Below are 26,841 nucleotides of genomic sequence, written 5' to 3'. Positions count from 1 at the left end.
TGCTTGTGTGGTCTTTGGATACTGGAATTTAAAGAGGATAGGGAAGGGTGGAACCCTGATTCTGCATTCCTTGCTCAGGAAATTCTAGATTTCCTGCTTAAGAAAAGTATGGTCACTTTTATAAGGAGAATTTCTGCAGCAGAGGGAGATCTATATGGCTGAGTTACCACTGAACAAATGGGTTCCCCCTTTGGCAGTCATTTTTGTTTTGTTACTCTGTGTCTCCTCTGGAGTCACTAACATCTTACAGTATTTAACAATGTTAAACAATTGTGTCTTGATAGAAATGTCCCAAGAGATTGCTGACACACTGACAGAGATGGAAAACTGTTTCCAGCTTCTGATGCCAGATCCTTTCAACTTCGCTGTGAACGACTTGGAACTGGAGCCCAGCAAACAAGTGTCTGCATCCCCCTTGCCCTCGCAGGTGGGAGCTGGGCAGTCCTGTTTTGGGGGCATGGATGATGAACAGCCGTGCTGCAGCAAGGACATTCTGCCTGTTCCTCAGTGTGTGAGAACTGATGGGAACAAAGAGTCAGAGGAGAAACGGGAGAAGCCTGAGCAGAAAGAGTTGGATGAAGACACAGGCTCGGAAGTTCAGTCCAGTGTCCCTGCTCTGGATGATGAGGATTACCACACTTTTGTCAGGAACCATGGGCTTATTTCACATGAGTACTCTCTGGACCTTGAACTCTCCACAGGTACCTGGAAAATTTTTTGACATACAGCTGGAGGCAGCCCTTATGTGAAGTGCTTTGTAATTGTGGGTTTGGGTTTTTTCTGTTAGTGAGAAGTGGGGCTACTGATCACCATTTTGCTTTGGGATTCCTAGACCCCACTTTGATTTATTTTGCAGTTCCTTTTCTATTTCTACTTCGTCTAGTAAATGTTGTTAGTTTTGGGTGTCCTTGTGTGTAACAGATTTTATTCATTACCTTTGAGAGTAATCAGGCATTGGAATGGCCTGCCCAGAGAGGGGGTGGATTCCCCATCCCTGGAGGTTTTTAAACGGAGATTGGTCATGGCATTGAGTGCCATGATCTGGTAAGGGGACTGGAGTTGGACCAAGGGTTGGACTTGATGATCTCAGAGGTCTTTTCCAACCCAATCAATTCTATGATTCTATGATTCGAAGCCTGAAATTTCATATCAGTTGTTGCAAGCTCATTACAGCACTTCAGAGTACCTATAATGAGTTTCCTGTGTTAAAAGAAATATGTTTACCAAATATAATTTTCTTTCTCATACACTGAATTAATCACCTCTTACTCTCTATAACTTGGGCATAAGCTGGTAGTTTAAAAATCTGGCAGTTGGGTGTTTCTTAAACCTTTCTTTTTCCTTGCTACTGACAGGTTGCAAGAAGCAGTAAATTTTGCTAGGAAATCTTAAGGATTGTGATTATACCTTTTTGTATAACTTTAGTAATGTGACTTGCCTCTAAAAACATGAGGATGATTTGTATTTTGGAAGTATCTTACAAATACTGTCCTAGTGGAATTTCATGTGTAAACAGTCAGGGGGGTATCTGCTCTGTGCTTGCTGACAACAGAATGGGAAATGCATCTGTGGGGCTTGTGATCATGGAAAGTACCATTTTTACTTGGATAGTGACATACTTTGTTTCTGTGACAATGAAGTCCCTGTTAACACCAGGGCAGGGATTATTTTATACTGAATATGCAGAAACTGGAACAATAGGGCCTAGTTCATTCAAATTTAGGACAAGGTGTGATGTAAATAGTAAGACTGACCTTGTCTGTGGTTTATTTGGTGATGCCTGAGTAGTGATGACTTGACAACTCTTTCTGGCATCACTGGACTGAAAATTTTTCATCTTTTCGTGGGATTTTTTGAGTGTGTGGATAATGGTAGAATAATTAATACTGAACAGAGAAGCATTCTCATGTTTATAACTTTGCCTGAAGTGATCAAACATTTTAGAAGGATTAATGTTTACTTCCATTTACCTTCCTTAGATTCTGCAGTGAAGATACTATGAGCATCATGCACTAACTCTTTTTTCCCCCGTTTTGAGCAGATATAAAAGTGCAAGAGAATGAAGATAATACTGCCATCATAAACAGTGTCATGGATGCTCACAAACTGCTCAGAAATAAGTTCTGGCCTTCTGTGCAGTCCTGGATTCAGGTGCGATAAAAAGACTTTTTTTTTTCATTTTTCAATAAAAAGATGGCAAAGCAAAGACTGAGGTGCAATAAGTCTTGAGGGAGAGTGAGCCAAAAGGAAATTAAGTTTAGGAAATGTAGGAGCGACTAAAAAAGATTTCTGTTTCAGTAGAGGTGGGCAAAAGGAGACTGCAGGAGCTGCGTAACTTGTTTGATTGCTCAGCCTTGGGTGTGGTTCCTACAGTCAGTAATTTGTTCTTTTTTTTGAAGATGCAGTAAAATGGGGCTCTTTTTCAAAAGCATAAAGTAAAACACAGCTTGTTGTTGTCAGACATCTCCCTGTCAGATAAACAGTATGTCCTGCAGCCTCTTCCATGGAATTTGGCCTGTAGAAGGACACTCAGGAGATGTTTGTCATAACTTTGTGTTCAATGGTTGCTATAAGTTTTTACATTCTAGCTTGAAAAAGAATTGACTTCACTGGTTGTTACTGGTAAAATAAAGGCATTTGTGACAATGTTGTTTCATTAATTAGGAAGGAAAACCGAAAGGTTTTTTTGGCTCAGATGTCTAGAAAAATGAGTAAGAATGTTGTTTCCTTGCTTTGCAGTTACTTACCAGGGCAGGAGTCAATGATGATCGGCTGAGATGTGCCATTGAGCTCAAGAATAAATTGGAGGCTGCTATGAAAAAATACAAGGAAATGAACATTTCCTTTAAAGCAAGAAAAAGAAAAGTGGTGAGTTACTTAAAATTCTTTTACTAGAGAGGACCATTAGTAAAGCTTAGCATGTGTACAAAAACACTCTTTTGCTTAAACTGTAATCTGGGAAACTTTTCAACACAAGTTTGAAAAGTATATTAATTTAGCTGGTTGTAACTTCCCTTAAGGAAGTTGTAGTAAACACCTTATAATATGCCAGGAATATTTGACAAAGGCATTTAAAGCAGCCCTGGTGTTATTTAGAATAGAGAAGTGGTTAACTGCAGGTTTTATTTACTCTTAGTTTCTTCATGTTACATCCTCAGCTTCTTTGGTGCCTATTTCTCAGTAAACACTGAACTACTCATGTTCTTTTACAACTTACCAAACTATGTGAGTGTCTCTCAATTCAGGAAAGTAGTTTCTGTGCATTTACTCTCTCTAGTGAACGTGTAATGTGATGGAGGTTATCATAAGAGAATTAGTTATTATATAAAGCTTTAGAGCATCAAACTGTTTCACAAAACCTGTGATGGTTCTTGTGAAATAGGCAAAACTTATGAATAAACAGAGATTGGAAGATCAAATACATTACTGGGATCTGAAAAGGAGTCTATGGCTTGTTTATGTAGCTAAAAAGGAGAGCTGCATGGTACTCATTTCTGTTGGCTGTGACCAAATGAAAATACTGTATAGCTTAACATAAGTGGTTTGGGTCAGGGTCCAGACTACAGTCTGGTTGGGATTTAGTGGATTTTAAGGATCAGATCTGGACATTGTACCTGGGACGAAATTGTGGTAGCCTCATTTAGCCATGACTGAGTGTTGTAGACTTTGCTTTCATTGTGCAAATGAAGCTTAATCAAGATTAATCTGGTTCATCATCTTAACACCCATTGATGTGCCACACCAGTCAAAAATGCCAACTCTGAATGAAAAGTACTGAAAGACTGTCTTGTCAGAGCTTTTTTTCTCCAGTGAAATATGTGTGCTCCCTTTATGCAACCAGCTATGAAGGAATCCAGACATCTGCTGTCATTCCTGCCATTTGCTTGACAGGACTTCATTTGCTGCACCTCTGCATGGAATATTGGTTGCTATATTTCTTACAAGATATAAAGGACATTCCAGCCTTGATTTTCATGTGTGTGTGCACGTGCCTGTGAGTGTGTTTGAAGGGGTATTGTTACCACTGCTGTAGAGTGATCAATGCTGTCTGTATTTTTATATAGCATTTTTATAACTAATACCTGTATTAGTTTGGAAGCTAATTAATTCTCTTGTTAAAAGGAAAAAAGAAAATACATAGCAGTTCTTACAAGGAGTACTTTCAAAATGAAGTGGTGCAGATTGAGTTAAGTTAAGCATTGAAAACAATGTATAATTATACCTGGAGTTTTTCTCCATTGGAAAATAACCAAATTTAGTGTTAGTGCTGAGTTATTTTAAATTTATAACCTGAACATAAAAATCTTTGTACTGCAGAAGGAAACTGTATAAATTAAATTTTATTCATGTGTCAGATGGCTTTATTGAAACGTAAAAACCTGGTAAATTGAGAGTCTGATAGAACAAAATAAACAGAATCTCTTACACCGTGGTTATTAAATCCCCATCTGTCAAATATTTACATGTCAGCATGTGAAGCTCTACACACAGCTCCTCTTTAGTTCAGCGTTGCTGCCTGGGTTATGTATTGTGGCTCTCTCTGTCCCTGTGTCCTTGGAGCTGTAGCTCTTGCCATGCCAAAGTTTTACAGCCCTCTGCGTCTCTAAACCCCAGAGAAGAAGCGTTGATTGTCTGTCCTTCAAAGCCCTGGCTCCTGACAGTGTGGGGCATTAAGGGTGTTATTTGTGGCCAGTGGAATCAGTGAGTGCTGTACCTGCTCAGTGTGGAGATGGGAAATGAAGGGGAGCATTTATAGCAAGTACAAAACAATGATCAGGACTTGGCAACCTGGCTGGGAACTTGGGCTTTCCCATTCTCCCTCAGACCTTTTGCATTTTCCTTGTGCTCAACTTCCATCCTTCTGTGGTCACTCATTTTCCTCCTTTTCATCTGTTCTATTCTGTGCTTTTCTGTTCTGTCTGGGAACAGAGGGAGTAAAGGCTTTACCCATCCTCAAATCGAGATCAAGGAAGTTGATAAAGTGAAAGGTTTAGTGAGAGACAGTGAAACTGGAGATTTATTACTCTGAACTCTACTATAACTCTCAATCCCACTGAGATTATTTAAATTGCCACTTTAAAGAGGGAAGGTCCTGGGGTGACTTCCCATTGCCACATGTCATTGGTACTCTTACTTACCTGATCAGTTACTTACATGGCTGAAATGCAAATAATTGTATATATCTGGAGTAATTCTTGATGCTGCAGTTCAGTGTGAATATATGAGCAGTGTAGCTGGATGTAAATTATCCTGAGAGGAAGAAATTGGTGATTACCTGGCCTGAATAATTTTTCTGGTGCTCAAGGTATGTGCTTTTGGTAATCCTTATCATTGCATCCATACTTTCCATCATTCTTGTTTCAATTTCCAGATCATGGAGCGTGAAGCCTCCAAGGCAGGGCTTGTGGGCAATCACAGCCTGTTAGAAAATTGGCACAAATTATTTTTTCTGAAGTTTTTTTTTACTTTACTGAAAAATGGGAAAGTCCCACTGCTTTGCAAACTACAGAGCTCTGTAGGTTTATGGAACTTCACTTATACTTGAAGGAAAGCCCAGGACTTTATACAGTAAGACACTTTGACTTAAAATGGTTTATAATATGAGCTGTAACCACCTCGTTCTTTTCTCTTCCATGAGAGTGAGGAACTCAAACCCTGAGAGGGCCTTAATTACAAGGAGGGCCATTATTTCCATGTGACACGCCCTGCCAGCCCCAGCAGCCTGTGGCACCATTTTACACTCACCTCTCGGGAGCTGTGTGAGGAGAGGGAAGAGAAGAACAAAGGTTATCCTTTGACTGTCCAGAAACAAATCCCTTGCAGCAGATTTTGTAATTATGGATCCATCCCTGCTGCCCTGACTACACATTCCCTCTTCCCATTGCTGTGCCCCCAGTGGATCAGAAGTCATCAAGACTTTTTTCTGAGCTGTTGATTTTCAAATGGGTGGGACTTGGGCAAAGAACGACAGACTTGCTGTGTTGGTCAGAGGTAATGGGGGTTTGTGTGTTTACACAACTTGTGGTCGCTGTGGTTAAACGCTTGGGCTGTGAATCAGGTCTGGGTTTTTGATGGGAATTGCATTTTGGGAGTATAAACAAGAGTAATGAAATCCGTTTTTCTGGGAATGTGTGTTTTAGCCGAATCCAAGGGAAGAGGGCAGAGCTGTAAAAGGGCTGTTGTTTCGCAATTCCTGGATGCTCGGCCATAGCCCTTTTCCCCTGAATGCCCGCTCGGGATAATCCCAGTGCCCAGCAGAGGGAGTGCACACTGCATGCTCCACAGTTTATTCCGTGGCACCTTGATCCAAAGCCAGCCATCAGCTCTGTTTCAGGTAAACTTGCTACAACAGCAATGCACCAGAGACCCCTCGAGTTAATTCTTGACTCAATTTACACGAGTTCTTACACAGTTGTCTCTGTTGGCACAGATATTTGTGTTTCCAGAGGTTTCATTATTTTGTAGGAATAACTTACTGAGGCTAAATTGTTCTTTAAAAGTACTTTTTGCTTTTTGAAGATCATTTTGGTTTTTGATGTCTTCCTCCTTTTCTTAAAGCACTAGATTTTAATTGTTTTTCTTGTTTAGGGTCTGATTTACAGCTGATCAGATGCAAATGATCCTGCAATTTTAAAAGTTGTGAGAGGACAAATATATACCATATTTTAAGTCATGCACACTACCTTTCACTTACATCCCTTATCTTTTACGATAATACTTGAAATCCTGACATTATTAATAGAAATGAGGTTCATTAGCTGTATTTTGTACACTGAAAGTATGACTGTCTCTTATGTAATTCCTTTGGGAAGCCATGGAAGGTTTAGTACTCAGACTGGACAGACAGAATCCAGTAGGAAGAACGATGTGTGAAACATCCCACTCATTTGTCTGTCAGCAGAGTGATCATTTAACAGGCCTGTTACATGTTGAATTTTAAATTTCAAGTTACATTAACAGCCAGGGATATATAGTTTTTCATTAACTGTATTCATTACTTTTTGTTTCACCTTTCCTTATCTTCTGTCAAATCTGAGCACGCCTGGATCTTGATTTATTCGTGTACTTAATTTTATCCATGTGAAACATGTGGTTGAACTCAATAATGCCATTAATAATTAGCCTGTCCTTGTGTTGTCCAGCACCTGATCTGATACTCAAACCTCACTGTAATACAATTCAGATTTTTTTCTGAAAGAGTAATGCCAGAAAATGGCTACAAATTTACAATTTAAATACTTGATGCTCATAATTTAGTCTTAAAATGTCTGAATACATTTAAAGGTTAAAATTTTAATATGTTGTAAATTAAGCCAAGAGTTCTACGAATGACTTGTCTACAAGGCCATTGCTGTTTTTTTTCCACACGTTCAACTGAAGTTTTGCATTTTAGCAATGCTAATGAGTAATTTCTGCCTAATCATTTCATAGCTTTATGAACAGCTCTTTTCAAATCTGTCTTTTAGTTAAGTTACTGTCTCCCTTAGGGGAAAAAAAAAGCTGCATTTGAATTTTCCAAAATTCAGCAGCAAAGGCTGTACTGTTTTCTCTTTCTGCTTCTTTCTGCAGCCAGAGAATCCAGTCCAGCTGACAGCTTTCTGTAACAGCTTCTTGCACTCGCATTCATATGTTTTTTTCCCTTTTCTTCATCTTAGAGAAGTTGTTTTTGAGGGGTGAGTAGTGATCCCTTAGTGATCCCTCACAGTGCCTGAACTCACATCTCCTATAACTTGCTCAGACCACAGAGCAAGAGACACCTTTATAGAGAAGCCTTTTCCTCAGGTGCTGCTTTTAAATCTTAACAAGGTTGCCCTTTGAAAACAAGCATTTTATACTTAAGATTTGAACAGTAACTCCTTGGTGATTGTTAGTATGTTTTGTAAAACTTAAGAGGAATATAGAAATATTTAATATTTAGCATTACACGTAAAGGTGTCCATTACCACATTCTATATATTGTTAGCACATAATGTGTTCTGAATAAATCAAATTTAATAATGTTTGTATGGTCAAATTGGTAGCTCAGGAAACACTTCAATTTTTTTTTTGTCTAGCTAATTTTCATTAAAAAAGCCAGCTCAACCATGACTGGAAAAGTAAACAGAAAATACTAAATAAGTCACACATTTATGCTTCCCCCTCCCTCCTCTCCATTTTAATTGTCATAATTATTTCTGTGAAACATCTCTTTTGTAACCACTTTTCAGCTAAAAGAGCTTTCTAGGTTTTAAAGTCTCATTAGGCTGTGGGACTGATGTAAACCAAAGCACTGTAAAATTATCCCTCAGAGCAGTGTTTGCTTGTTACAGTGCCTGATCAGCCAGGTGATGGGTGGGTTTTTTCTTCTCTAGAGCTGAATGTTGCTGGGGTGTGTTTGATGCCTTGCCCTGCCCCTGCTATGCAGTTATTAAAACACCTTGTTATGCAGATCTAGCCATGAACTCCTGAGATTGTCCCTGTGGTGCCCTCTGATCCCCACCTGATTCGCAGGTCACGCAGTGCAATTTGGAGCTCTTCTAATAGACTGTAAAATAAAGTGGGATGTCTGTGTCATCAAGTTAACCCTTATGTTAAATATTTAAGTTTTTCAGGCCCAAGGGTCATCTCTCTTGATTCATCTGTGAATACTGAGCAGTGTCTACTCTGTAGGTAGTAGATATTAATTTGCTTCCTGCTTTTCATCCATCCTGCCTTGCAAGGGGAAACAAAACAGTCTATTGAATTTATTTATGAGACTCATAAAGGTACTATTTATAAAAGGGAGAAAAATTTCAGGCTTAGAACACATACTAAATTAACACATACATTTAAAATTAAATGCAGGAATATTAAATATGTCCACATCTAAAATATCTTTGTACCTCAAATCCACCATCACAAATACACATAAGATTATGTGTCTTGTGTAGTATAATTTGTTGACTTGTCTGTAATTCTTTAGGCTTATTTTATTGAGCTGTATATTTACCTGTTAAAAATACAGCATCTGAAATAGTTTTTAACAAATGTGCAGTTAAGATTCATTCAGAAATGTGATTATTGAAGTCACTGCAGTCTAGTTACCGATTTTACAGTGCAGACTGACTCATGAGAGACAGCAAGTTTTAGCAGCACCAGTTTGCTCTGGCCTAAGAGATAGTAATCCATCAAATGCAGTAAGACTTTTTTTATTTTTTTGCATGAATGAGTGCTAATGGGGATCTTGTTCTAGCACATTTTAGATGAAAATCATGTTTTCTAAAATTTCATAAAGAAAAGGAGTAGTAATAAGAATTTTCCTCCTCCTCAGGTCTAAAATTTAACTTTTATCATGTATAGACCTCTGATCATAAAGAAATTAAATATCTCAGTGTTGCCTAAAATATTTCCAGAGATTATGGGAGTCTTGGACTAGTTGAAAAGCCCTGGCAAACCTAGAGACTTCTCTGGGGAGTGGTAAAGAAAGAGGTATTTTTGGTTGACCTTGTTGTTGTTAATAGATCAGAAACCAACCTTTTGGTTCAGAAGTGGATATAGCCAGTCCTGGACCTCACTACAGCCTTATCAATGGCTCTAAACAACTTCATTTGGACTGCTGTGCAGGAAAAAGGGTAGTCTGGAAAGAAAAAGGGAGAGACAGCTGCCATGTAGTGGCTGTTCAGGGTGGCACTTGTAGCCTTGACTTTGGCTGCCCACAACTGCTTTCTCCTTTACTGACAAAATCAGGCATTTCCTACTGCTTGTAGGAAGGGGAAAAAACCTCAGAGCTCTGCTCTGGGTGCATTCCTGTCTGAGCATGGACTCTAAACATGTTTTCATGTCACTTGGCTTGTAGCTTTGCTGTCTTCATCACACCACAGGCTTTGAACCTGCAAACCTTCCCTTTTGTGTTAAGAAAATGAATGAAAAACTGAGTAGGACTTTGCAGAGTTTCCTGGCTCACAGGTATCCATGAGTTAAGAAGAAAGCAAGTCCCGTTCTCAAGGCATGGGTGATGTTTTATTAAAATTATTTCATCCATTCTACAGTTGCTGAAATGTTAAAAATGAAATTCTGCCAGGTGTTTCTTGGTATGTTATGTAGCTGTCAGATCTGCTTCTTATCAGGTGCAGTTTTTGTACAGGTTGCTGTTGTACAGGGAACAGCAGCCTGTGTATCTTGGTAATGATTTTATGGTTGGCTTAAATATGATCTGAACACAACCTGAAATCAAAAGGGATAGTCCTGTCTCTATTTCTTGCCCTAATGATTCCCAGTGCCTTCCTTGTCCCCACAGCAGAGCTCCTGTTGCAGCACTAACCTGAACTGGCTAATTCAGAGATTTCTGTAGCAGCATTAAGCTCAGAGAGTGAGACTGTCCCTTTTAGAAGCTGAATAAACTCAGGTAATGCAGATCATGAAGGTCAATCTTTAGTTAATCAGAGAATTCCAATTGATGGATTGATACATGATTAGCTGATCTCCCAGCATGAATGAAAAAAACCCCCAGATACTACTGTTAAATATATTCCTTTTTACTGTGTAATAAGCTGTAGTGTCTGATCTGTGTACAGCAACTGCAGGGGACAAGACATTGCTGTACTGCCAGAAGTAAGATGTAACCTTTATTTTGTGTAACTTTTGCACGAAGATATGTAAGAGACTGATGCTATAGTTGCTTTTGATGAAACAAATTAAATACAAGTATCGAATGTCAGCATAAATTTTGTAGGAACCAATTCTCTTTTATTTTAGGGAACTTCATTACATTAAATAATGAAGGGTAGCAGACTTCAGCTCCCTGTGGTGCATGGAGTGAAATGGCATTGTTAGACGTGGAGACCTTTGGTAGTTTAACTAAAACTGCTACACCTCCTCTGAATGAAATATTTATTTTATGAAAAATGTGCGTTATGCAAGAGAACTTTTGCCTATTTAATGTACTTACTTAAGGTTTAAGATGATTTATGCAACCAAGTACTGTTGATTTTGGTGGTGGTAGCAGCCCAGGTAGTGAGGTATGTAAATACATCTGAGGATACATTTTACGTTGTTATTGCTGAAGAAATTGCCTTGAAATGTCTTCCTGAGGTAATAATTTTGTTAAATGCATGAGTTTTGTAGACTGCCTTTATTTGCTGTCCTCTCTGAAACTAAATGCACACACTGGTGTAATGGGTTATGTCTAATTGGACATACCAGTTTCCTTTGAACAATCATTCATTAAGATGAAAGGTGTTCTCAACTGTGGCACCTTAAAACCTACTGGTCTTTTTGAGTAGGACTTTTCTGCTTTTTATTAAAATCCCTCCTAATCTTACCTGGGACGTCGAGCCTGCCAGGGCCCAGAGATGCAGGAGCTGTTTGTTACCACAGACTGATACAGGAGAAGGCTTTGGCACAAAGTCCTGAGTGAGCCTCATGCCCCTCCAGGACTCTGAAAATACTCACCAACTCTGGCTAGTGGGCATTGCTCTAGTGAAAAACTAGTTCACTGGTGGCTGTTAAATTGCTAAAGCAATTTGGAGCAAGGTGTGCTCATTCTCCAGCATTGCATTTAGGCTGTGTTGGGCTGGAACACTTTAAGCATTTTTACTAACTTCTGGAAATTAGGAAATAATGTGAAAAGTACATTCCTCAATAAAATTCAGCCTGGCCAAGAAGTCTATGTGGTGTTGAGCAACTGCAAATAGAATGAATGGTGATACTTTTACGGGTAAACATAAAATGTGCTTTGCCTGGACCACATATTTAATTTGCAGTCATCGACGTTTGAATTTATGCTCATACCATGGAGTGAAGGGGAGGGAGTGTGTGTGGGAGGTCCCTATAAATACAGCTCTGTTAGTAGTTTGTGTTTTCCCTGTGTTGCACATGGGAAAATACAAGCATGGTTCTAAAATCTGCCCAAATGCCAGCATTTATTTCCACATCATCCTGTGTTAAATGATATAAAAGAATGGAAAAGGAGGAACTTGCCTTGTAAGATACGCTGTTTAACTATTCAATTAAGAAATTATTTTGACCCCAGTCACCGTTTTCTTACATAGAATGTCCCCAATTTCATTTAATGTGACTGCAGTATGTTTTGTGCTGAGGTTGAATAAAAAAGTGTCTGTGCTAAAGGTTGCCCCTCTAACTAGGTTCTATAGCAATAAATATTCTGGTTCCCTAACCAAAATCTTCCTGAATAATATTTAGTTGGCTTTGAGTAGATGCACATGAGATATTGGCATGGTGGAATAATTTGCAAGATCTTTCAGTGAGGGTATTAGCATATAAATAGCAGATGCAATGACGACCATCACAGCTGAGTACATTTAATTTTTAGTTTATAAGATAGAATGGGTTTTTAAATGCATAGCCATCAAGCCGGCTGAAAGACAAATGAAGTTTAGAGTTCACTTGTCTGAGGATGCCTTACATCATTTTTTTTTAAAAAGGGAAACAGACACACATAAAACTGAACAAAAGTGATTTCTTGGGTGAAAAGTAATTGAGATTGCAAACCAAGTTAATTAGACCATGCAAAATTTATTTAATGGTCCCAGCTGTAGTTTGCGAGTTGTGTTTCAGTAAGTAGATGTGACTTCTTCATGTGCTCTCTTTTCTCTTCCCTCTTTTCCTACAATAATTAGTAAGGGCTGTACATCTAGTCCTATAAACTGATTGCATTGTATATTTCAGTAATTTTACTGCTTGCTTTAATTACAGCTCCAAAGACACAGGTTTTTAAATCCTCCTACCACAGTGTAGCAGTCAGTTTGTATAAAAGTGAGAAAAAGACCAAAGGCTTTTCTTCACGTCTTTCCAAGTTTTGTGTGGTGGGTGGAGGGTGTTTTTTGCATTTATTCCTGGTTGGGATGGATGAACAAGGCCTGTAACGGGAGCTGTGGCTACACTGAGCTGCACTCACAGCCAGATGCTGTTGGAGTGTTGACTCCAAAGTAACAGAGACAATTGCATTTGTGCTGGCACAGTGTTTCCTTCTAGGATTTTTAATTATGCAGAGTAATAAGGAAACATCTGCTTTTTCAAGGTTTTTTTAATGAGTTAGGGAGTAAATGGTTTGATTTCAATTGTCTACTTGGAATAGTCAGCGCTTTTTAAAGTTTTTAGTGAAAATCAGGAGAATGGAGAAGATGTTCTAGAGTGATTACAATTAAATTAATTCATGTATATTTTCTGTCTTTTTTTAAAACCAAATAAGTTCAGCTCAAGAATCTGGATATTGCCCAGCTAAACCCAATTTCCTCTCGCTGTGAGATGCCTGGTCAGCAATAGTACCAAGTTAAAAAAAAACAACCAATACACCGTTTTGGAAACCACAGACTCATAGAATCGATTGGGTTAGAAAAGACCTCCGAGATCATCAAGTCCAATCCTTGGTCCAACTCCAGTCCCTTTACCAGATCATGGCACTCAGTGCCACATCCAATCTCAGCTGAAAAACCTCCAGGGATGGGGAATCCACCCCCTCTCTGGGCAGCCCATTCCAATGCCTGATTATTCTCTCTGGAAAGAATTTTTTTCTGATGTGCAACTTTAATTTCCCCTGGCAGAGCTTGAGCCCATGCCCTCTTGTCCTATTGCTGAGTGCCTGGGAGAAGAGAGCAACCCCCACCTGGCTAGAACTTCCCTTCAGGTAGTTCCAGACAGTGCTGAGGTCACCTCTGAGCCTCCCCTTCTCCAGGCTAAACACCCCCAGCTCCCTCAGCCTCTCCCCACAGCACTTGTGCTCCAGTCCCTTCACCAGCCTTGTTGCTCTTCTCTGGCCCCGCTCCAGCCCCTCAATATCTTTCCTAAATGATTTTGTGTCTTAGATAAATCAATCAATAAATAAACATCAACATTTTAGAGCAGATTAACAGGGAAAGAATTCCCTTCTCCATGCAACTCGGATGGCAGTGGTGGTGCAAGCAGTCTCTGATGTTTGGGAATGTGGTCTCCCTTCAGGTGGACCATTCCCTGGTTGCAGACAGGAGGCATTTCACCCTCCATCTCTGATACCTGTTAGTGGCTTTCCTCATCTCACCTGATAATTAGAATGGATTTGAAACTAGGACCTTTTTTTCCATGTTCTATGCAGGTGATTGAGAAACAAGCAATTGCATGGCTACTTATCTTAGAGGTATTTAATTCTGTACACTACAAGAAAAGGTTTACGTTGAGGTATTTATCACTTTATTTTCATCAGATGTGGCATACCAGAAATGGCATATTGCTTGTTTTTATCTTAGTCTCCTTTTTCTTGTTTGCAAATACCTGACCACTCATTCCTAAAGTGTTATAATTTATTAATTCTACAACTTAAAATATTGGCTTAAATATTTGTTTCTTCTGATTTAATGGTGGATTATTTTTAATTTACTGAAGGATTTCACCTGTAGTGGAAACGTCGATTATAGGTGGTTGAGCTTTCATGCTGCATCTCAGAGGTTGCTTTGGGGCTTTCCTCATGCTTGAAAAGTGGAATTTAAAAGAAGAAAAAAGATACTTTTCTGGCTAAGAATGGTGCCCATGAGCTCTCCCGCTTTCTTTAGAAAGGGAATGGAATAAACCAGCACAAATGGGATGGTGCAGATGAAGTACCACTGGAATGAAGTAAATTGAGATATAACTACCCAATACCACTATGCAACTTCTTGAATTTCCACCAGTGACAACTTTAATATTTTAAAGTAAAAAGATAACTTATTTATTTTGTTGAAGATTTTATCAGGAGAAAGACTTTATGTCTGTTTGAAGGGGAAAAGGGGCTTAATTCCTGATAGTTACCTAAGCAGTTAATTTTTTTTTACAGGAAATCTAAATTTAATAGAAGACCCCAGGGAAATTCAAGGGTGTGAACAATACGCATAATATTTTATGAAAATGACCCCCATATTTAAAATCTGGCATTATATGTTATGCGTTGTAGCACCAAGTCCACATCTACCTTTTAGAAAATTAAAACACATAAATTCTGTTTAGTGTTTGATATGTGCTGCACTAGCTGAAAGCCATAATGCCCCTAAAACCTTGGGTTGCTTTTCACCTTTCATAAATTCCTGGGTAGATTCTATACAAAAAATAATTTTCAGCTCCGTGGCTCATTGTTATTCAAACTTGATTGATTGTCGTCATTTACTCAGTGAGGAAGTTAAGTGCTCCTGTCATTTCCGAAGAGTATAATTGGGACGTTTCACAGGTCAGCGGCAGTGACAGGTTTCCCTTTTGATTAGTGTTAGACTGATAACAAAAATTACAGTTTCCTATGATTAATGTTTTCTATAGTACTTGAATGCACAGTTCATGGATTGTACCTAAACAAAGTGAATTTGCATCTGATTATGCCTTTTCTCTGTCAGGCTTTTCATGTGCTTTAAAGTTTTAGGCCATGCAGGTAATGCAGGAAAGTTGCTTTGAAAGCAGTTTTCAAGTTGAGGACTGGTGAAACCCACTGAATTTTAGTATATGTGCCTCCAGTGACATGTGAACAAATTAGGAGAAATTTCAATTAAAGATAGTACTCTGCATTCCCACTGGTCCTCTCAGATATGACATGCAAGAAGTGCTGGTATTATATCCCTGCTATTTTAGGGATAATCTGGCAGTTTAAGTCAAATGATCAGTCTGAACTTTTTTCCTCCTCATAGTTTGACACTATTTCTCAGCTCCTTCAACCTGTTGCTGTTTATTTGTTTACAGACTACTGAGTAAAAGCTGTGGAAATACACTGAACTTTCCCTGTTTAATGATGTGAAAGTGGATCAGCTCGTACTTTATCATACAAAGTTGTAGATTAAGATCATCTAAGACAAGTTTTAGCTTGGTGAAATCTTTTTTAATAGCTAGATGAGAAATGGAACCTGAGTATGGAAAATATGATGTTGTCCTGCTTGTAGCAAAACAGGAGTGGAGGTTACTTCCCAATTTAATTAAATTGCCTCTAATAGATGGAAAAAGCGATGACAGCACCAGCAGAATTTTAGAACCAAAATATGAACAAACTAATTTCTCTTGAATCTTTAGCTCTCTTCTGTTGTGCAGTCCAAAACATTATGATTTTTTTCTTTCTAAAAGTCATTGGGAAGGTCTGCTAAGAGTTGTGGTTTAACTCAGATGTTCTGCTTTCAAGTCCTGTGGCTTTCGGAGTTTGTGATTAGTGGTGGAATATTTGACCCTTTCTTTGGTTAGAACTCTATTTTGTCTCCTCCTGAGGAGATCAGGCTCAGTGTGCATCTGTCTTGGACAGGCCAGGTATAGCCTGAATTGCTGCTCTCTTTTAGATAAGGAAAAATTATTGCAGTGGGAAACAAAAAGTAAACCTGGGTGCAGGATCCTCCAGGATAGTTTAGATGTTGGCAGCTCTCAAGGTAGGGATGATTGAGCTGAAGAGACTGAGTTGTGGCTCTTACCTGTCTTTGGCAGCAGGAGAGTCTCAAACATGATTATGCTGAGACTTTATTGTAAAATGAAGGTTAATTAGGTGTTCTCTGGTAAGAATGTGATAGTAAATCAACTCTGGTTTTCAGAACAGTAAATCTTTTTTTCCCCCTCTTCCTTTTTTCACTGAAACTGCAGCTTTCTTAAAGTAACCTTTTAAACAAAAAGAAGAACCTTACATCTCATTTGTCCCATCCATTAATTATGTGTTAAAGTATATCTATATGTATTAGTATCAATTAATGTTCTGTATGAGAAATTAATTCATTCCAGCTTACAAATAATACTGGCCAGAAAAAATTGCTAATTAAAAAGAAGATACTTATTTTAAATTTTTAACTACATTGAATAAGTCAAGATTGGTTTTTAGGTTTTTTGGCTTCAGAGTATGTGTATGATTTAAAGGAACTCAGCTGTGACACAAGATTAGGGTAGTGAATTAAATTGGGAAAATTCTGCTGCAGGCAAAACCTGCAGTATCCTCCAGTGCTTGTGACAGTATCAACAGAAGTCAGGTGCACTAAGAGAAGTAAAGAACACAACTGAAAATACTGAAAATGATGCTATTCCTTATCTGTTGCTTTGGGTTTCTGCAATGAAGTGGAAAAAAAAGTGATAGCTATGCTAAGGTTGGATTTAGTGGATACCCCTTATTATTTCCCAGACTTGTAAAAGCACTTGGCAAATGTACAGTGAAGAGCTAATTATGTTGTTGTTGGGAATTAGGTGGGTCTGAAGGTGGGTAAAGGAAATAAAGGGTAAAGCCTTCATCTTTGCTGCCTTTTTAGGGTGGGTGGCAAGTGCTTTTTTAAAGCTGTCATAGCACAGGCCATGTCTGGTGGCACAGATTCTTTTAGCTTACATGTAATTTAGAAGAAAAAATAATTTTCAGGTATGAAAGAAGCTTAGGGAAAAAGGTAGAGATTTGCTGGCATTTACACAGTAGTAGCTGGCTGAAATGATACATAGGAAACCACTTATGTGAATGAATTAACCTGATTAGTTGGTAGGAAATGCATTGTTTTTTTCAGCTACTTATAGATACTCATTTTCAGTCTGCAAGACAAGACCAAGTGCACGTTTTTAAAAAATCCTGTTTTGTTGATCTTAACCATAGTAGTGTGTGCAGTATAATGGTAAGGATGGTTGGGATGTACCAAATTACCTAAGAAATTAATTTTTCCAGTTATTTGTTGTGCTGTTGTGAAGAACCACAGTGAACCAATGGAGTATACAGGTCTGAATATTCTTACTTGGGTCAGTATTAACTTTCCAGTTCATCAGCTTTCCCTTCTGTTTGCCTGCCCTGGTTTTGAGCTCTTAAACTTAATTTGTGTTACCATTTAACATGCAACAGACTATTTGGGTTCTGCTAAATGAGTAAAATCATCCAAAGGAGAAGAGGTAAGGCCATAATTTGCTCATTAAGTCAAAATCTTGAAGCTATATTAAGTTTTTTTGGTCTTGCTTTATAGCTTCACACTTTCTCAGACTTCACCCAACTGTGTGTGTTCTAATGGATAAAAGGGGCTTTAAAGAAGCCCTTAGGATAGAGTATGGCTTTAGAGATAAAATGTTAAGCAAAGGCCTAATCTTAGATAAAGATTAAATGCATAATTAGAGAAATAGTTTTGACATAGAGCAGTCTCAGTAGGGCTATCAAAATGTCTGCAAGATATTGAAGGGAAATGAAAAGCAATCTTCACATTTAAAAAAAAAGGGAAAAACCAACAAAAATATCTCTGCAGATGAAAGCCGATGATGATGATGATGATGACGACGACGAGGATGAAGATGACTTTGTGGAGGTCCCTGAGAAGGAGGGTTATGAGCCCCACATTCCAGACCACCTGCGTAAGGAGTATGGTGAGTTTGCCCAGCTGTGACCGGCTTTATCCCTGCATGTTGCTGCTGCAGGAAGGTAAATAAACATCCATTCTGAAGTAATAAAGTGATCAGTGGTGTGGGTAATCTCTGCCTGCTCTGAGGAAGTCATTACATGGACAGGCAGCACTGATTGGCTCTGGATAAACAAATACTTCCTAGGAGCAAGAGCGACTGAGACCAGCAGCTCTTTTCATTCCATCACGTTCCACTGGAGTTGAGAGCCAGAGGCAGCACCGTGTGTGCTTTAAGTGTGCAAAACACATACTGGGAGTGAAGGGACTGCAAAGTAAAGCTGTAAATGAGCTTGAATGTTAGAAATACAGGTGACAGTCTGGTGAGATGGGTGAAGGTTCTGTTCCATCACCTGCATTAGTAGCAGAATTGGAGATGCACAGCCACTTCCTTCCACAGAGTGGCCAACTTACAGCTCTGCAAGGTGGGTTATTTGTTTGGGTATTGCTGTCACAAGATGTTCAATGGAGCTACACCTTCAAGTGCAGAATTAGAGTTGCTTAGCACACACCAGATTACAAAATATAATCTTGCCTTCTTCTAATGCGTTCTAAGTAAATATTTTTAAAATAAAGATATAATGTGTTTTTATGAAATTTAGAGGGGAGTTACTGAGGGAAGGAAGTTCATCTTAAATAATTCAGTTTTGGTGCTTTACTCCTTGTCTTTCCTACATCTTGCTTAGTAAGTGTCTGCAGCTTTGCCTTTGTGCAGCGTTGTGTATTCTAAGGCTCACAAGGTTTTAGTACCTTGTAGAGAAGGAAATGGTAGCTGCCATCACACAGAAGTTAAAAGTCCTGGCCACTGTAAGAAGTGTCATGCTCCTTCATTCTTCTATGACTATTTGTGTAAGACTTGTGCTGTGCTGTGCCTTTTTCAGTCCTGTTGATGCTTATTTTTCACTTATCTGCAGTTTCCATCATCAAAGTCAGGCTGCAGCTATTACCAATACAAACCAAATGCTTCTTTTTGTTGATAAAAGAGGGCGTGCCTGTGTAAACCCAAGATTATGTGGCTCAGGTAATCCTTTCGCTGTCTTCTGCCATCAAATATGGCTACAGACAGCAAAGGTGAGCAGTAACAATAACCTGTAGTGACTGGGGTAAGCTCAGGGGTGTCTCCAGCTGTGAAGTCCTGCTTGGGCCTCAGTCCATGTACCCCATCTAGACTGAACCTACGGGACACTCTGGGAAGTAAGGCCTGCCTTGATTGTCTATGTTCCCACCTAAGGACTTGCAGCAAGTCCAACCGGCTGGTTCCAGTTTGTTTGGAGGAGGTAGGTGACTCTTTTACTCCATGCCTTTAAAAAAATCAGACATTTTTAGCTCTAGAGTACTGAGAATCAGAGTGGTGCCTCGATCAGGGAGTTGCAGTGAGGTTTGGTGTGGCACTTGGAGTAGGTGTTGCTTCAAACAGCCTGCAGGCACCTGCTGTTTTCCAACCAAGAGCTGGGGAAGGTGAAATGGAACTGTGGGAGTACTGAGATAGTGAAATGGGAAGTAGACGTGTGTGAACACAGAACAGTGGGGAAGGCCTGTGGGACACAAACTCAGAAACTGAACAGCCTTTTATTTTTTTGTTCATGGAAAAAAAAGTTATATTTTTATAAAATTATACCAGTGTATGTTGGCTATCCCAACTGCAGTCAGTCATGCAATAACTACTGAGTAAATTCTGATTATTGCTAACAGTGGGACTTTGAGGAAAGTAATACAATGGAAGAGAAGGGGCACCAGACAGTTGTGAAAAGCTTCTTATGCCTGTGTGACTAATGGAAGTGTCCTAAATATTGGTATTGAGAGTAAATGAATGAACAAAGGAGGTTAGTAGTATACATAGCTATGGTTCTTTTGGGGTTTTTTTTCTCTTCCTTGTGCCAAAACTGATACTTTTGTAATACTTCCAAACACTGGACCTTGTTTTCCATACTTTTTTGCAGCAGCTTAAAGAATCCTAACATGCAAAAATTCTGTTTATACTTGTCAGCTTCCACTGGAAGTGAATTGTTTGCACCTCTTCCTGTTTATCCCATTTCTTGTGGACACACATTTTTTTAAAAACAAAGTGTCTTGCCACCCTTTCTATCACACTAACACAATACTTGTCTGCTATTTGAATTCCTCCTCATGGAAAAGGATAAAAGAACAAGCCTGCTATCTATTCAAGGATATCTGAGTGTATGCATAAATATATATATATGTATATATATATAAAAATTATGTAAAATGGATTAAGAAAGTCCCAATTTTTATGCAAACTACTGCTGATAGGAAAATACATTATACTGCAGAAGCCAATCAATCAGGAAACAAAATCTGTCTCTCATTTTACATATATGTAATTATGTAGGAGCTAATGGTCCCACTTGTCTGTTCTTTACCTGGTGTGTTTGTTAAAAATAGCATTTTTGAAAGGATTAATCATTCCTGATGTTTCTGAAGTCATTCAGCTTCACTCACTGCTGTTAAAGTTATTATGTAACTCCCCAGTTCAGAAAAGGGTCTGAAAATAACTCAATTTCTGAAAAGAATTCAGGCAATCTTTTAAGCATGTGCTTTCTTCTGTCTTTGTGTACTTAAGTGCTTTCATGGACCAGCAGGTAAGTTACTAGTTCAAAAATCTTACCTCAGAAGCCAATATAAAACTATTGCATAAACCAGCTGACTTCTGTGTAATTACTTCAGGTCTGTATGAGGAGAATTTGCTCTGTTGGGTTCTATTCTGCATTGTTTTTCCTATGCAAAACCAAAATAAGCATCTCTTTGACACATGTTGCTTAGAAAAGTGAATTATCATATTAAAATACACAATAATATAATGATTTCCTAGCAGCTTGTTCCCACTGAGAGCTGGCTGTGTTAGGCAGCCACCTCTGTGACTTAATGTGCCTCTTGGTTCCATGAGCAAGTGCAGTTATCACAGCAGTGACTTCACCTTTATCTAAGTATGATTCAGGAGCTGTTTTGCTGTATTTCTTTAATTGACATCTAGTTCATGAGGACTCTGAGCTTGCAGAGTCAGTGCAAGTGGAATGTTCTAACAGGAACATTAAACCTTCCATGTAAAATGAAATCCCACTGTTATGTGGAAGGTGTGAACAGGTAAAGGCTTTTTCCCTTTTTGTTGCTACTTTTCCTGAACAAACGAGATTAGCTTTTTTTTATTAAATAGGAAAAAGAAAGTTGTAAAACATGACTGTGGAAATGGATTGAAATGTGACATGTAAATTATTGATTTAAAAGTCACTTCATTCCCTTTCACTTCTCTTAGGAAAACTGAATTATCCTACCAACAAGGTAAATTTCAAGCTGAGACACTATTTCTGATGGCCATAGGTGTATTTGTGGTTCTCCTGAGATCTGAAGAGCTTTTAAAAAATTAAAAGATATTTAGAGACAAGGGAAGTTCTATGCATAAGTATAGAGACATGCACAATCATATCATCTGTTTGTATATGTGTTTGACAATGATGATCTGAAAATTGACGAGGATATTAAATATATGAATGAACTGAGCATGGGTACTGTTTGGGTGGAGGGAGAACTGAACAAGTCAATTTGAATCTCCATGTATAAAATGAAATGTAAATTTGTTAAAAGAATTTAGGTGATTAGATAACTGAAGTGTGAAGATATAACCCATTAGGGGTGTCATGCCAAATTAGCATTACCAGACTTTTAATGACCTCCCATTTGTATAATCCTTATTTACACTTGCACCTGATGTCTGCAGCAGAGAAGACCCCGGCCCTCCTGTGGGACCACGGGCCCATTTGAAATACATTGTGTTGCTAAAGAGGAATGTTGGGCTGAGAAAGAAACAACACTGAAAATAATTTTCATGAGGTTGCTCTGGTTCTCAGCACTGATGTTGCTGATCTCCATTGCCCTTGTATGGCTGGTATTGCTCAGCCCTGAAAGTCAAGGCGTTATTCACTTAAAAGAAAGCTTTAGGGATCTCCACTTGAGATTTTCCACATTCCAGCCTTTGCTGAGTAGATGTAAGTTGTGTTGGTGTAAAGCCTTAAGCTGGATGATGTGAGGATGGAAATGTGCAGCTTCTGACTTGGCTCTTCTGCCACAGAGTTTGGTGCTGGTGCCAGGACAGGAGGTCCTTCCTGCACCCACCTCAGCTGATGGTTCTTGTCTCAATCCAGGCATTTGTGAACTTACACAATACTGCTCTGAGGACAGGGAAGTGCTGATAGTCTTTTATAAGTGGTGACCTGAGAAAGCCATCTGACATGGGAATGTTACCATGGAAGCAGTCTGTTGGTTATCAGGTTTTATCTTTATTCAGAATTCTCTGAGAAATGACTGCACATTCAAGAACACAAGCCATGGTTTCAACTCTGGTTAATCAGATTATTTCTCTTGCATTTGAGCCTTAAGCCAGAATGTTTTTAGGTCCCTGAGAGCTACTTCCATGGTTCATGTTGCATCTTAAAGCCTGTTTGAGGCTTCTTTCATATCCAGATCAAAGCTGCAGTTCTCAAATCCCAAGGGTTAGTTCTATCCGTTTCATAAATTCTTCCCTCTTCCCATCACAGTGTGGTGTGCTTTTGTGGGTTAGGTGTCCCCACACTGCCTTTCCTGGTCTGATGGTGTTTGAGTCATACTTTTCTGTGTGGTTTTTTCTATTGTCATTACTATGAAAAGTCATAGCAACATGAGAAAGAAGACTTACCCCAAATGAGCCAGCAAGGTGTACAAACCCAGTGTTTCCTTAGTAGAGAAGTCGTCACCTGGTTCCTCCACAGAGTTGGGAGCTCTTCAGACCACGGAGAGCTGTTCTAGTGCAGCTCTCACTGAGCATTTTAGAAGACATAAACTTGTGGCAACCATTCATTAAAGGTATGGGGGTTTTATGGCTTCTGCATCTTCTCAGGACATGACAAAGCCTGTAGTAGAAATGATAACACAATACTGTGTAAACTAATGCATGGTTGAATTTTTTTATTTGAAGCAGTAAAAGTCATGCTTTTGGGGGCACTTATTCAGAAAATGTACTTGTTAGTATCAACTAGGTATACTCTAATCGCTACCTAAGCATCAAACTTGCATGCAGATTGTTTTTTAAAAGTTTTATTCTCTTGACAGGCATCTGCCAAGACTTGCAGGGGGCACAGTGATTAAAGCAAAACAGCCTCAGAAATGTGGAACCTCATAGAATCATCATTACAAATTCTAAAAAATAGGAAAATTAATTACCAACTTACTGGCATCTGGTTCTTTTATTCCTTACAGAAAAGTTTTCCTAAATATTTTTAAATCTTTTGGTTTGTGTGGTCAAGTACAAGCATTGTGTCTGTGTCACACTGAGAACAAGGGCACTGCATTTGAAGCCAGGCATGTCATCCAACATGCACATGTGTTGCTGTGAGCTGCACTGTGCTCACTCTTTCTTAGCTCTATTTGTCTCCTTCATTTTTGATGTAGATATTAGGAAAGCAGTGGGTTTCGTTATTGAATACAATAGTAATGTGCTCTTTTATCCTATATCTAAATGTTTTTTCTACCTTAAAAAAAAAAAAGCTACACGTGGCTGAAACAGCACATGTGCAAGTGCTGGTGAAGCAAAACAGATCCCATTTATTCTGGCCTGTGAAGAAGTGATAGGTTTTATACTTATCTTTTTCTCTTCATAGAAGCATCTCACAGATTTAGTTGAAACAGAATTAGTATCTCTTGGTTTTGCAGTTATGTTTTTCTCTATTCCATTGTGGGGGTTTGTTTTTTTATTAATAGTACATGTGAGAATCTTCTGGAAATTACAGAAAAAAAAGAACAAATCCAAGGTGTTGATCTTGGATCCCTAACTACAACATTTAGGCATCTCTGACATATTCAGTTAAGGACCTGTTTTCAGTGCTATTGGTCTTTTAGGGAAATGCTTTGTTTAGTTTTCTGTTTCTAGGATTGATTAGAATTGCCCAGGGGTAGTCATATTTATAAACCTTTCTAAAATTAATTTTTTAATAGCTTTTAAAGTGATAGGGAGTTTAGGCTTTCTCAGGAGAGAGAGCCATTATCATGGCAGTGATCATGAAGTAGACATGACTCAAGGGTGACTCAGTGCAAAGAAGGGAACACAAGTGTGGGGTCAGTCCAGCAGCTTCTTTTGCTGACAGGCTGACAGGTGCCCCCCCTCTCTGGGCAGCCCATTCCAATGCCCGATTACTCTCTCTGGAAAGAATTTTTTTCTGCTCTCCAACTTCAATTTCCCCTGGCAGAGCTTGAGCCCGTGCCCCCTTGTCCTATTGCTGAGTGCCTGGGAGAAGAGACCAACCCCCACCTGGCTAGAACTTCCCTTCAGGGAGTTCTAGACAGTGCTGAGGTCACCTCTGAGCCTCCTCTTCTCCAGACTAAACAACCCCAGCTCCCTCAGCCTCTCCCCACAGGACTTGTGCTCCAGTCCCTTCACCAGCCTCGTTGCTCTTCTCTAGACCCGCTGTTCTTGCTAACTAATATAGTTGTTATCTTTTCTTCTTTAATGTGAATTTCCAAAGTAGAACTCCAAGAGTTTACATAAATTTAAGTGAGCATAGCTGCATTCATAGGCACTGGTGACATCTTTTTTGGTTATTTACAAGCGTTGATTATAAAAGACCTACAAAAGACCCCTCAACAACTTTTAAAAGTGGCGTAATTTATACCGCAATATTAAAATGTGCAGTTGTGCATGTGGTAAATTGCTCTGAGTGCACACACACATTATGTGCTCTGTGAGAATATTTGCTAAAGCCACCTCTGGCATTTCAGCAGCCTCTGGTCTGCAAGACCATGTGAAGGAAGCTTTGCAAATTCCTCTTCACTCAGGAGTAAAGCTCATTGTGCTTCCTGAGTAAAATACAGGAGGCATTTTCATTGTGGGCACAATTGAGTAAGTGGGGAAATATTGTACCTGAACTGCTGGATTTTCCTGACAGTCTTGGAAGGTGTCCATACAAATACAGATCACATCTTGGCTGGACTGAGATTCAACAAATGGGAAATAAAAATTATTAAATTTTTTCTAGGAAAGTTGAAGTCCCCAGTACTTGTTTATATTCTATCTCCGTTTTTTCAATTAAACTTAAGTGAATCTGAAGTAGCTAGATTTCGTCTAAATCCACACAGCTGAGGAAACCTGTGCTTGCTCTTTCTCTGAATTTTCACTGAGGGGCTTTTATCTCCCCGTAATCCCACCATTTCTGTCAGGACATAATCTCTTTCTCAAATTTACATTTTAATTACAAGGCCAGCTGAACTAGCCAAAATCAATAATGTCAGCATTCAGCAGCCCAACTTCAGCTGAAACCCCAGCCTCTCTCTTTCCTTCTATCGATTTATTTTGTGAACATGGTCTACTTTATTGCTTCAGGCAAATAGGTGCCATTTGGTCAATTTAAACAAAAAAGGGGATTTGAACATTTTTATGATTCTTTCTCAAAGCTGCTGTTGGAACAGTTTGAACCCAGGTACTGTACTTGGGTTAAATAAACCACACAGAACAGCAGAGTTCTTAAGAAGAATTTTACTTTTAGAGCTGTACTTAATCTATGTCTTAAAACCAAAACAAAGCAGCCCCACCTTGACATTGGACATCATTCAGCTGGGGCTGTCTGCAGGGTGACTTTTATCTTTATCTTGTTAGCAAAAATTAATTTCATACATGGATATTTTTTTAACTCCACAGTGGAGGTGGTATTAATGATGTCATAGTGTATTTACCTTTAGCTATTTTTCTGTTAATGGTTTAAAATAAGAAATCAATGAGAAAATATTTTGTTCTTGTAACTCCTAAGAATTCCTGTATTGATCTTTTGGATGTGATTTTATCTGTCTAAATGTCACATTGTCCATTTATCTCTCTTCCCTTTTCTCCACGTTGCTGACTACTTGTCTCTGCTGTTCCCTTCCTATTCCTTCCCAACAAAATCAGTGTAGTGAACAAGCAATCATGTTTTCTGTAAACATCATAGGGAAAAATGGGGAAAAAATAGGGGTTTCTGAGAACTTACAATACATATTTTCTCTGAAGATGAGAGAAAAGGGGTGGTGACAGACACAAACCTGATTATCTTCTGACTTTCTTTTTTTACTATTTGTAAGCAGTGCACATGAAAGTGCCATCCAAACCATTACTTTAAACAATGCTTTTCAGAAAAGGTCCTTAGAAAAAAAAAGAAGAAAGAAAAAAGCAATTTAAAATTCTAAATACAGTCTAAGCAATTCTACATCACACATACAGTCTATGACATATTGTTCTCAGTTAACCTTGTTCATACCGAAGGACCTGTTTGTTTCTGTCGTGAATGGAAGTTTACTTTTCCAAATAGTGATGATATTAAAGTGTGGTTATAACAATCTTTGGGGTTAATTCTGCTTCACTTTGATACAAAGCACCTGAGAGGGGCTTTTTCCCATTCTAGCCTATGACATGAACTGAGAAGGAGCCCTGTCCTGCCCCCTTTCCAGAGACATAAATCCAAAATTACTGCATTGTGATTTCACTGAAGTGCTGTTTAAAAGAACGTTTTTGTAGGTGCACCATCATCCCTCTTGAGCAGCATCT

The 26,841-nt window shown here is 38.8% G+C and overlaps 1 protein-coding gene across 1 annotated transcript in view; it reads left to right on the top strand.

Annotated features, from left to right (window-relative positions):
* The window catches only part of UVSSA (UV stimulated scaffold protein A), a 56,250-nt gene that overhangs the window by 6,314 nt on the left and 23,095 nt on the right, over nt 1–26,841 (top strand). Inside the window, exons 4-7 of the mRNA XM_071556973.1 lie at nt 285–701; nt 2,042–2,151; nt 2,740–2,868; nt 18,135–18,252. Coding sequence (XP_071413074.1) covers nt 285–701; nt 2,042–2,151; nt 2,740–2,868; nt 18,135–18,252 — 774 coding nt within the window. The remainder of the gene's footprint in view (nt 1–284; nt 702–2,041; nt 2,152–2,739; nt 2,869–18,134; nt 18,253–26,841) is intronic.

Source organism: Pithys albifrons, chromosome 5, assembly GCF_047495875.1.
Source record: "Pithys albifrons albifrons isolate INPA30051 chromosome 5, PitAlb_v1, whole genome shotgun sequence".
NCBI classification, from domain to species: Eukaryota; Metazoa; Chordata; class Aves; order Passeriformes; family Thamnophilidae; genus Pithys; species Pithys albifrons.
This window is presented reverse-complemented; position numbering and strand designations above follow the sequence as displayed.